Consider the following 13,443-nt stretch of genomic DNA (forward strand, 5'->3'; position numbering starts at 1 on the left):
GAAATTCCTTGCGCTTTAAATATTGCCCACATCGAAAAATCTAATCAGTCTGAAATTGTCCTGCAAGAATGAAAATGCAAGAGACAGACTGAATTTGGAAGAAATTCTCTCGTAAAACATTGGTGAAAGGGACCGGATGTCTGGAAAGTCAATGGACACAATTTTGGCGGTAGAAACCAACAAGCTTGAAAACACTAGGTATCTGCGTCAATTTCATGTAGTTCGTTGTTACCAATATAATGATTTGCATGAATTTATTTGTTTAAATCCGTAGATCAGTTCTCTTAAAATGAGTGTAACTGTGTTTAAGTTGATCTATCTGAATACGTACAATGATCTTTATACAAGTTTGACAAATTGTTTGAATTTGTCTTCTTGAATGTTGTAGGAATCTAAGAATTTCGTGCATTACTTTAGTTGATATGAGTTACGAGAATCCGTTGAATTCACCTATCTTAGATGATTTCATGTTTGCTAAAAACTTGAATGTGTGTATTCACTGAACATAACGTATTTAAGGCATATAACGAATTTCATTCATTTATTTGTGTAATTGAGACGTGAACGGACATGTTATGTCTCGTGTAATGTTAATGGGAATCAGTACTGAAATAGCCATTATAAAGTACATTAATCTTGTGAAACGGTTTGTTTATGATCTGGCATGACCAGATAGCATTTGATCTGTTCGAATTCCGATAGACCGATATCTGACAAAGAGAGGGGAGTAATGATCTGTTCCCAATAGGACAACTGACAATTTAGGTTGCTTCTGTTTACTTTATAAGGGGAAATAGCTCCATGGATGTATCCACGAAGTATCCACCTACTTATCCAAGAATCTACGTACTTACGTATCCATCTACTTATCCAAGAATCTACGTACTTACGTATCCACCTACCGACACAAAGTTTGAGGGCCGAAAAGAGGCAAGACAGTAGGAAGGTCAGAAAAGGGAAAAGCGAAAGAACCTGGAGGAACCACCATAGTGAAGTTTGAGTGGACCAGAATAAGCAGGCTATGACGTTGTACAGTGCATCGACTTCGATAATTCATTCGATTATATGATGAACAAATTCTATCATTTAAACAGATCGACTATTTAGATAAATATATTTGTGTTTGAAATTCGGTGAAAGATTTATTCCAAAAAGAAGTGCACCTTCCTAGTGTAATGTATTATCCCAGGTGTTTTATGTAGTTGATGACGTTTTCCATATACATGAGCTTGTCATTCTGTTCTATATATCTGCTCAGATCTGTTTATTTCATGTATCATTTCACACTTTATTTTAATATTTACCCTATCCGGGCAACAACAATTTCGAGGGCGATCACTCTCCAGATAATGATAGCCAAATAATACGGACACCATGTAAGAAGGTACAACCTCAATACCACACCACCAGTAGCAACCACTACAATATTACATTATATTATTTAGAACTGTTATAGCTCACTTCTTAAGTGTTTATCTTGAAAAATTAGCAACGTTTAACATAGGATATTTAAATGCTTTCCCTGGTTCATGATCTTTAACAGAGTTAAACCACACGGTGAAGTAGGCAGGGCCGTCGTAAGGGACTGGAGATACAGACGACGGACAAGAGGGAAGGCTCCAGTTTTGCAGAGTTTTATGGCATTTTTCGGGGGTGGGGGCGCCAAAGTCTCCCCTGGCTTAAGGCGCTGTTTCGTCTTGCGCCAAAAAAAAAAAAAAAAAAAAAAAAACATGCGAAAGCCCTGTACGATGCAAGCAATCACGGATCAGTGACAATTTAAATGGACTTTTACATTAAGTGGTATCTCGGATATCTCATTTCTAATTAGACTGAGATGAGCGATGTAATCCGATTACAAGCTTTACCCTGACAAGGAAATTTTAAAGAAAAGGGGTTTATGTATCCCCACCTGGCGCCATTATTCTCTCTTCACATGTGTGTATGTGTATGTGTGCATATCGCTACGATGTCTGCAGTGTGGCAGCTTAAAGTTATGTCTAACACTGGGGCATCATGCCGCAGACATGTAGCATGATGTCCCACCCAGTCACATTATCATGGCACCAGGCCGACCAGTCATAACACTAGCCTATTAATGCTAAGCGCCAAGCGAGGCAGCTGTTAGTACCATTTTTGTAAGTCTTTGGTACAACTCGGCCGGGGATCGAACCCACGACCTCCCGCTTCCGAGGCGGACGTTCTAACCACTAGGGCGCTGGAGTGGTCTCTTCACATGTATCATATATCATTTTTACTGAAGGTGCAAAAATATAACTTAACTTGCTATTTTGTATATTTTTTCACCACTGATTGGTAGATCCTGGCGATCGACTTTACCCCCTTAACCAAGCGATTAAGAAAAATCAAATAGCTGTTACACTTATCTATAACTATTATAGCTTATCAATTCCCTACCGTAATTTCCGGCTCTTCGTACATTATTGAGTTTTCTCCGTGTAAAGGAACTGGTATTCGCGACTTCTTACTGTAATAGTATGGGCTTGCGATGTCCATTGCATCCTTGTCTTGTTTTCCTTGCCCTGAGTGATTGATTCCTTTCTTCTTAATCCCTCTCGCACTCGGGCCCGACACAAAATTCGTCTGATGTATTACTGTCGTTGCCATTTTTGAGGGGAAGGGGAAGAACTGAAATGAAAACATTGAACATTCATTGATAAATAAACAATAATCATGCCGCTACACCATTTACAGACTGAAAAGCAATTAGAACGCAAGAAGACAAATGTTACCTACTTTTAGGGTTCGCACACTAGTCATCGAAGTGGGAAATAAATAAAATGTGATGTTTTCGATGACACCAGTGTCCAAATAACCCAGTGCAGATATTTTAGGCGATTGCTAGAACGTGAAATGTAGGTTTTCGTGCCTATATACCAGACTCCCCCACATTTTTTTAAAAATGCAATCATACATAATTAACATTTTTTTAAAAAAAACTTCAAGGAAAACGACGAAAACATGATACTTAGTACACTTGATTGGTTAAGTAGGAAACGAGAGGTATGTGTTTTCCTTGGGACACACTGAAGTGGTGGTGGGAGGGGAGGAAGAATTGACGCTCGCCTTTAGTTTCAACCATATTTATTTGAGAATTATGGTCCAATGCAATTAAGACAAGATCTCTGCCTATCTGCCTTTAAGGAAACGGTCAGCTATTATGTAGAACATTGCAGCCCAGAGTTTGCATGCCTTTTATACGCTAGTAAGGAATTTGATAGGGTCAGTCATTGGGTGTGTGTGTGATTTGGATTTTTAACGTAGCTTTAACAGTTTTTTTTTTTTTAGTCATGTTGCTACGATGTCTGCAGTGTGGCAGTTTATAGTGATGCCTAGCACTGGGGCATCGTGTCGCAGACATGTAGCATGATGTCCCACCCAATCATATTATCCTGACGCCAGGCCTAACACTAACCTCTTAATGCTGAACGCCAAGCGAGGCAGATGTTAGTATTATTTTTTAAGTCTTTGGTATGACTCTGCCGCGGATCGAACCCACGACCTCCCGCACCCGAGGCGGACGCTCTAACCTCCAGGTCAGTCATTGGACACTTTAAAAAAAGTTGATTGATATTAAAATACCGGTCTACATAGTTCATACTTTTGGGTGAGGCAGGGGGTATATATACATACACACATTTATACACGAATTAAATCTTAAGCTGGGTCAGTGTTACGTGGGGTTACGTCTGTCACCAAAGATGTTGTTTCTTAACAATTTTAGTTTTCCTGTTGATATGTCATTTATAAATCCTTCTATTACAGGTTTTAGGAAATTATTCAAGATATGAGAACAATACGCATTGCAGAATGATATCTATAATACACACAAAAAATCAGTATGCATGGTCTTTCAGACAACTTCTTTCAAATTACCATCTCCTCCCCCGGTACATCTTAATGGCAGTGCTCTTACATATGTCAACAGTTATACGTATTTGGGTCATATTTTGAAATCCAATCGGTCAGATAATGAAGATATGATGAGACATTACCGATTTTTGTGTACTCGAACAAACATGCTTCTACATACATTTAAGAATTGTTCGTTGAATATCAAAATTAGATTATTCAAATCGTATTGCTGCACAGTGTATTGTGGTTTTCTGTGGACAAACGTTAGTGAATGTGTGAAAAGAAAACTAGTTATTGGTTATAATAATAATCTTCGTTTTCTATTAGGTCTACCTAGATGGAACAGTGCCTCCAACATCTCAGTGATGACAAGAATATCTAATAGTAAGAACTGTACATTGAAATCTCTTTGGAACTATGACATTCATATAAATTCTCATTAGTAGATGGAACAAACTCCTCTTTAAATGTGCCATTTAATTTCAATCTTAACAATGCAGTGCGCATTTGTTGTAGATGTATCTGTATACGTGTACGTATATAAGTGTATTTGGAGGATTCAAGCTTATGAGCACTGTCTCCTCAAAAGTAATAAGGATGAAAATTAAACATGAAATATCTCGATGCCGGTACCAATGGTTTTACAGAAAATATGCATTCACTTAAATACAAAGCATAACAATGAATAAAAACTATTTGCAAATATGGCTGTGACTTCAGTCAATTATTTAAATTAAATCTTAGGCATCTTATTATAATTTTGCACAGAAAAAATATTTGTTTTCTACATTAACATAAGAGCTGCCAGGTAATAATGTTCTTCTTTACTGACCACTCAAATCACACCTCTGTTCGCGTGGGTTCAAGTTTCGGCTTGACCAGCGTGGTTATGTGAGAAAGCTTGCCAGTAGCTTCCTGTTTGATTGGTGGTCCTTTCCGGTGTCTTCCACCATCACATACGGACCACAATGTATAGCCAAGTACCAATAATTTTACCCCTCGGGTACAATCTCGTATCTATGTATAGCCAACCATGTGCTGAAAAATGATCTTAACACAAACAATGAGGCAGCCGACATAGTATGCCATGGGCCAATCTGATTTAAAGACACTGTCCAACGTGAAGATCTGACAGCGACCGCTTAACGGTCATGTACCTGTGACCTATATAATTACAATAATCACCTGTTGTTGTCAGTAACACTTGTAACAAGACAGGTGATCGTCCAACTGAGGTACCGCGACTCCAATCGCATAATATACAGACATTATCGTTGCTTATAGGTAGCCCCACTGCAAGCGCTAGAGGTCAACGAAGAGATTTTGTAACGCCCTTAAAAGCATCTATAACAGAAGCTAATAAATTTGTCTCCACTACTTACGTCCTTACGCTGTTTTGTGGGTTACATGCCATTTTTCAGCACATTATATGTTATACATGGCGGCCAGTATATTTGGTGGGGGAAAAAACATGGAATAAGCTACAGACCCACGGGAAGCTACTGGCAAGCTTTTTCACAGACCCACTTTGACGAAGCCGAGACGATAACCAGGGAAATCATGGGGGGGGGGGAGGGAGAGGCAGGGGCAACTGCTGTAAAATTGCTTTAGTCTATATACATAAATTAACAAACCCGCCAAATTCACCCCACCCCCCCAAGTTGAAATAACGTCTCTGACGATAACCCACACGGACAGAGGTGAGATTAGACTGGTACCCTGACCTCCTATTGAACCAGTTATTTCCAGCTATGTAGCCACTTAATTTTTCATTGTATTAGTCGCACATATGTCAAAGTAAAGAGTGAGATCTGGACTTTTAACGTAGATTTAAAATATTTTCAGTCATATCGCTACAACGTCTGCAATGTGGCAGTTTATAGTGCTCTAACACTAGGGCATCATGCCGCATACGTGTAGCATGATGTCCCACCCAGTCACATTATCCTTACACCAGGCCGACATGTTCTGACAATAATCTCTTAATGCTGAGCGCCAAGCGAGGCAACTGTTTGTACCATTTTTCTAAGTCTTTGGTATGACTCGGTCGCGGTTCGAATCCGCGACCTCCCGCATTCGAGTCGGACGCTCTAACTACTAGGCCACCGGAGCGGTCCAATTAAAGTAATGATTGTTGCTTAAAATGTCATTATGCAGTATTGTCATTTTTCATCCAATATACGAGAGTTTAGGGTGGTTACGATGTATGGCGAGAGATTGCGAAGTCGTATCTTTGCCTTTTACTTACGTGTGTGTGTGTGCATGTGTGTGTGTGTGTGCGTGCGTGCGTCAGAAATGTTTTATTTGATTATTTTTGTTTGAACAGTATTCAAGAAAACATTTTCGTCTATCAATATTTGGTGATTTAGCAGAAAGCTGGAAGATGTTTAAGTTTGATCTATTGTGAATTACTAGTTTACATTAAAATTCAACATTTTATAATAAACCATTTTAATGTCAATGATTATACGTGCATTTTAGAATACATTAATGAAACAGATCATGGGGTCGGGTAGGGGGAATTAGGTTGATAATAAAGCGTTCCGGGATTATATAAGTAAGTTGCAATTTTTTTTTTTTTTTAATAATACGCGCGTGCTACCATACCTAAGTTAGGCAAATATTCTTCATGGTACGTTAGTCTGGGTCAGCCACCAAATGGTGTTTTATTTATATTTACGCGCTTCGATTTTGACCAAGATTATTTTTTTTTAAATATATATATCCCGGAACGCTGTATTATCGTGGTACTTAAAATTCTTATCTGTACATATTAAAACTGTTTTGTTTATACATTGTAAAGTTTCTCTTTCCCTCTTCCTATTCCTATTTAAAAAAAAATAATCTTGGTCAAAATCGAAGCGCGTAAATATAAATAAAACACCATATGGTGGCTAACCCAGACTAACGTACCATGAAGAATATTTGCCTAACTTACGTATGGTAGCACGCACGTATTATAAATAATTAAAAAAAACAAATTGCAACTTACTTATAAGGAGGAAAATCCAAGCTTGCACAGGCAGAATATTTCCGCAAAACAAAACAAAAAGCAGAAATAAAAAAAAACAATAAAAAACCCCGAAAGGAACCAATGGTCAAATCGAACACAAATGGAGTTAAAAGTGGAAATCCACGAAAACATTACAAATTAAAAACATTATTTAACTTTATATGAATTTTAAATACAATGTGGGCAAAGAAATATAAATATTTACATTACTGATTTCAACAATATTTAACTGTTATTGTATTATTTATGTACAAGAAATGTGATCATAAGCAATTTTGATCCATATTGACTATCATGGAATGAAATTCCAAGTTTAACCTTTCAAAGACATGTACGTTAGAGTCGGGTAGAGCGTCCGCCTCGGATGCGGAAGGTCGTGGGTTCGATTCCCGGCCGAATCATACCAAAGACTTACAAAAATGGTTCTAACAGCTGCCTCCCTTGGCGTTCAGCATTAAGAGGTTAGTGTTAGGACTCGTCGGCCTGGTGTCAGGATAATGTGACTGGGTGGGACGTCATGCTACATGTCTGCGGCATGATGCCCCAGTGCTAGACATCACTATAAACTAGCACACTGCAGACATCGTAGCGATATGACTGATAAATTTAAGCTACGTTCAAAATCCAGATCCAAGATCACACGTTACAGTCGGTTTATGACCTATAATCATCAAACATTAGACGATACACTTAGTATATTTCGTGTGTACTTCATATGGTGTTTAAGACAACTACAGTTTAAACCGCAGCAAAAATTAATTTTTGTCAGTCTTACATTATATATCTATATTATTTCTAGCATCCGAGTTTCATAACCATAGTTAACTTTAGCAAAAATCAAATAAAATTACTCATCACGGTGAGAAATGCTGTCTACTTGTATTCCTTTGATGTTTCCTTTCCTACGTACGTATTTGCACACAGGTTTCCGACATAAGAAAATATTTCAACCAAAGCATATGACGTGCTCTGTCGTGATAACTATTCACATACTCGTGCAGTCAGCCTGAATTCGTTCTACTGTGTCGTGACTGACACCACCTTATGTACAATATATACGCTTGTGTGTCCGGCTAAAGTGAAATATTTAAACACGCGCGCGCGTGCGCGACGCTGGGTCTATCTCAGGAGGATCTGGTGCGAATTTGTTTACAGGGCCTTCCCCGGCCATCAAATGCCTGAATAGTTGCACTGCCAACGAAGGGGGTAACTAGGTAGTCGATCGGGATAGTTTTCCTATTTAAAACAAGTTATGTGGCAATTATCTCTACAATGGACAATTCGACTTTCAAATGGGGTAGGGGAACCTCAGTTCTACAGCTGTTGTGGTATTTTCTGCGCTGGGGTGTGCACACAAATAGAAAAACTAAAGTCAATGCCGAAGAATGGGCAACGTGCTGACTATTCAAATTTTGCATCTGTCGAATGGAACTTTCTACTTAAAGTGATTTTCGGCCAAAGACAGTTTTGTTCAATGCCACCTTACACTAACACTTGTCCGATAAATCATCCCCCATTTTTGTTTGCCGAGTATTTCCGGACATTATCTCAACTATGCAGACAAATTTTTCCGTAACCTATCAGGATTCATAACGATCATTTTTGTTTTTACTTACCCATATTTCTCTGTGCTCCTGAGTTACGGTCGATTGAAGTGACCTCTCGACAATCTATGCAATAAATCCATGTTCGACAACTTGCAAATTATAATTTTCAATTACTTGGCTCCACTGGCGAATAATCGGCTGTTACATTCATATCGAGGAACCTACCAGATGCTTATTTAACATTGTTTTAGTTGCGTGACTTATCACGGTTCAACAACGCATTCAATTAATAGACGGCGTCAATGACTTACAATGTCAAATGATAACTGAAACAGCAAACATACGAATACATTTTTTTTTTTGATACAATTTGTTTGATTAGCCTAACCTAACATATTTCTATAAAGTTTAAAACTCACTATTGTATTTAAAAATTATTTATAAACGCGCTATTTATTGTGTACAGAAGTCGTAAAAACTCAAAAGTATGAATCAAACAAACAATTGCATTACTAGAATCAGAAAATGACAATACTGGGCATTATTTTTACATGAGAAATTTGCACAACTATGTAAATCGCTGAGAACATTAAAAAAGGTACTAATTATGTATATATGAATATTGTGGTATTAGGTATGGGTTTAATTTTTACTATCACTTTATACCTAGAAATATAGCTCCCAAATGTGGCTTGTTAGAAATATGTTCAGTAAGTTTTATTTGTTATTCTTCCCTTTTAAATCTTTTTAGTAATAAATCACGGATGTTTACTGATACGAAATATATTAAATTCTTCAGCTGAATACTTTGTATTTCAGTGTGTGTAATAAAATACACAAAACTACAAGATAAACTTTTTGTTTTCTTCTTTCAAATTAGCATGTCAACTTAAAAACATTACTTCGCAATTAAACCCTTGTGAAATTAATTCACTGATATTTGTACTAGAAATGACCATGTTAGTGAAGACAGTTTCATGAAGTTTTCGGCTGCCTACTGAATCCCCAATATAATCCATTGATTTCTAGTAGATATGAAGATGTTTTCTAGAATAAATACTATTTAAACTAAACGTTCCATCATCTACTTACCTCTAGCAATAGGTATAGTTGCCACTTGTGCACTTTACTAGTTTGTAACCATCAGTGAAAATGAAGCGATATATACAGAGTTCAAAACGTTTGTCATTTTCCCGCCATGCCTTCCTTTGCATGCTTATTGTGTCAGATGGCTGAAGTCTATTCACCTGCAACACAACAGCTATTATAAAATAAATTGGAGATTAAGGAATAAGACACATTAAGCAAAGTTCAAGGTTTCTGCTTAAAGAAAGCATAATAATGAGTGTAATTTAGATCTAATTTCCAGGTCTTTAAACTGTCCTTAAGTGCAATAGCGATATAACACATGGCGGGGAAAGTTACGCATTATTAATTCATATGCATGGTTGATGTGTATATGCACACACACACGCACACGCACACACACACGCACACGCACACTTGTGTGTATATATAATCTAAGTTAAGAGAGAGAGAGAGGAATATTTTGTTCAGATTGACTTTTATCGGTCCTGTTGTATACTTCAGTTATATATCAACCAAAAATTAAAGAACAGATCTAATCTTATAACAAGATTTATAAACATATTTTATGCATATTGCTAAATAAACTGTTCTGTATCCTGCAGGTTAAAAAATGGCATATAATTAATGTTTCATAATCTATGTCATCCCTCTAATTTTCACAACCCATTCTTTCATATTTAAACATTTCACTGTGGAAATTTAGTCTGTAAAGTCTGAATGAGTCTAACAAGTTTCCTAATATACGGTCATGTTAATTACATTTTCAGTGATTATTATTGTAAAGAACAACTTCGTTGTACCATCGCACATTTATAATAAAGATATAACGTAACTTGAAGAAAAAAAAGGTATCATATTAAAATACGCTGAGCTATGTTGAACGTTTATTTTATTGCTAACGATGAACTGCCGTGGGTCTAGGCAATGTTATAAGAACTTACTTTATTCGATCCGTGAAAAGAAATAAAGAAAAGAAAAGAATACAGCGCACATGCATACACAGAGTTAATTGTTTATCCAAGAAATGCAATTTATGCATATAACAAGTTAATAGTTTCGTTATATCCCAAATTTTGGTATCGTTTTTTTGAATGTAGTTGAAAATTGAAATTGTTGTAGACAAAGCAAAATGAAATATAACCGAAGAAAGGGAAACATCTGTGACAAAGTGGATTTTTCCACAACTTTAATTCATATAAGTCAGATAATAATAATAATAATAATAATAATAATAATAATAATAATAATAATAATAATAATAATTTAATACATTCGATAAAATATCCAAAACAGTAAAGGTGTAAATACCAGTAGTATAAGTGGGTAAAAAGAAACACGTCCCCCCCCCCACAAAAAAAATCCCCAAACATAGCAAAGGTCTAAAATGTATTTTTTTAAAATACAAATAGATAAACAGCAAGAAAAAAAAAATGTAGGTTCCACCGAGATTTGAACTCGGATTGCTGGATTCAGAGTCCAGAGTGCTAACCATTACACCATGGAACCTTGTTACAACTAGAGGCTTTAGTTATACTAGATATTATAATTCTTCGCGTCTCGTAGATTACTGCAGTATATTATTCAAGACACCCATCTGTACATGATAAATAAGCTAGAAGACACAAATGAAACACAGCGCTTTCAGTTATTTAAACCCTATATGGGGCTTGTATCGTTGCTTACAATTTACCCGTCACACATGTATGACAGGTAATGTGTAAGCAATGATACGAGCCCCTGTGTTTCGACTATGTCAGAAGCATATTAACACTGAAATACACCCGCCTTTGCTGTTTCCCTTATGAAACAACACGAATAAAGCCTGTTAGGTTATCCACGGTTTTGAATCCAGGAAGCAAGCACTTTCACATCACTTATCAATATACAGTGGTATAGTGCTAAATAAAGAAATTAGAAAACCCATGCTATTCAGCTGCCGGGGAAGGGAGTGGGGGCGGGAGGCGCCGCGAAAAACAAATTAGGGAACGCCGCCGTTCCCACAGCACTATACCCTGTCATTATATCGATGTCAAAAGCTGAAGAAAAGCCGACTGTTATTCTTAACGAGGTTAGAGTATTTACTATGTATTAAAATCAGTTAATGATGAATCCTTTAGGGACTGGGACCGAGTTTTCATCTTTTCATCTCAAACGAATGAAGAATCTTCTGTAGATATTCTTATGTTAAAACTATTATTATTATTATTATTATTATTATTGGAATGTTTCTGTTGTTGTTGTTGGTTTGTTGTTATATTTTTTTATTTATTAGTAGTATTATTAATAGTAGTAGTAGTTGTTGTTGTTGTTGTACTAGTAGTTGTTTTTGTTGTAGATCTTTTAAGTCAGGATAGATTACAAAATCATAATATTTCTGATACCTCTACTAATTTCTGTAGAATATAAGTATCATATATCACCTTCGTCACACAGATTTAAATGCGTGGAGACAATGGGGGTGGGGGTAGCCAAGCTTTTTACAGTAAAAACATATTTTGTGCAGAGTTTGATCATTTAAAAACAGTTAATTAGATCACTGACCTATTAGGCCAGCTTTTCTTTTAAATATAAAAACATACATACACTCACTCACGCACACGCACACACACACACACACACACACACACACATACATACATACATACATACATATGCACTGGCGAACGAATGGACAGTAATACTATAACGCTAGGAAGACTGATTTACAGCTTCTGCGAGAATTAATCTTCAGTTCTGAATTCTTCACAAATCCGGTTGAGTAAATCCAGATTGACTGATTCATTGACTGTATGGAAACTGAAACGAATATGAGCGGCGACGTGTGTCTAGTTAAAGTCATACAACAATGTCTGGAGACCGATTAATTCAAAGGATGAATCCATATTAGCAATCGTTGAGTTACAAATCATTTCTTTTTACTTGCAACTCAGTAATTCATGCTCAAATTTAAGTATTTTTTAAATTCCTTTTAAAGAGACGCAGAGTCTTTCTGTAGAAGCTAAAATGAAGCTCCACTTTCAGTCAGTTTGTGACTGGTTCAAGATATTACTCTGCTTGATCCACTTTATACATTAAATCTACAAAGACGTGTCTTCAAGTACCGTAAAATGCAAAACAATGAATTACCATTGTCTTGAAGCAGGAAACGAGACTTTATACTGAAACCCCTTATCAAAGGAGTTTATGTACAAATTATTATGAATTACTTAAAATGATATTTTCTTCTTACTAGGCAAGCTTTATTTAGGGTAGTTGAATTTTCATATGTTGAAATGATATCCCCTCTCCTGAATAATGATTTGTGTGTTCTTTTATACAGTATATTTTTGGCTTCGAGACTGCAGAAAAACGCTTCGGTTAATCTGAATCGATAGTATCTCACTGTTACAATATACCTTACGTGTGTGACTTCAAAGCCTTGCTTGTACTGTTCTACCCAATGAATAGGAAGCAGCAGCAGAGGAGGCGAACAGACCACTTAAGGGAAGGGTCACCCTTGTTACACAAAAAAAATAGTGACCCTTCATAGAGGTCAAATACCATGTCTACGATTATTGTTTGTCCCCAAAATAATTGTAGACGAGCCTCCTCTGCTGCTCAATCTTCATCTGAATCCTGGGAATTTGTTTTATGTTTCAAGTAATATTCAAGTTCTGATGGTGGTTTTTCTATTTTTGGATTTATGTTTTTTCTTTTTCTGTAATATATCATCAAACTTCTGTATCAATCTCCACCGCAATTTTTGCAAATCTGATATAATCCTCTAACGCCGTTGTTACATCCAACACATCTTCGTGGACCAGCATGAGGGTTTTTCTTTATAAGATAATTATGTTTTTTGCAATATTCTCCACGACATTTTTTTATCACATTTGTTAGTGGTTCCTTGACGCAGCCACGCACAATTGTTCATTATATTAA

At 36.5% G+C, this 13,443-nt stretch overlaps 1 protein-coding gene and 1 non-coding gene across 7 annotated transcripts in view; both read right to left on the reverse strand.

Moving 5' to 3' along the window:
* LOC149805677 (uncharacterized) overlaps positions 1-9,665 on the reverse strand; it is a 36,357-nt gene extending 26,692 nt beyond the window's left edge. For 4 of the 6 annotated variants that reach the window (XM_089950335.1, XM_089950332.1, XM_089950331.1 and 1 more), the window contains exons 1-2: positions 2,755-2,899; positions 2,416-2,646 (exon numbers count right to left, since the gene is read on the reverse strand). In XM_089950335.1, the coding sequence (XP_089806461.1) occupies positions 2,416-2,646; positions 2,755-2,778 (255 nt within the window). In that variant the 5' untranslated portion in view covers positions 2,779-2,899. Of the gene's footprint in view, positions 1-2,415; positions 2,647-2,754; positions 2,900-7,737; positions 7,872-9,525 lie in introns of those variants that run through there. The other 2 variants (XM_089950333.1, XM_089950334.1) reach the window with 2 other exon arrangements.
* A 1,291-nt stretch (positions 9,666-10,956) lies between these two features.
* On the reverse strand, positions 10,957-11,028 carry Trnaq-cug (transfer RNA glutamine (anticodon CUG)). Its single transcript has one exon. It is a non-coding gene; the product is annotated as a tRNA-Gln (tRNA).
* Positions 11,029-13,443: the final 2,415 nt, after the last annotated feature.

The sequence above is a fragment of the Sinohyriopsis cumingii genome, chromosome 2, assembly GCF_028554795.1.
Source record: "Sinohyriopsis cumingii isolate HCF-2022 chromosome 2, ASM2855479v2, whole genome shotgun sequence".
NCBI lineage: Eukaryota > Metazoa > Mollusca > Bivalvia > Unionida > Unionidae > Sinohyriopsis > Sinohyriopsis cumingii.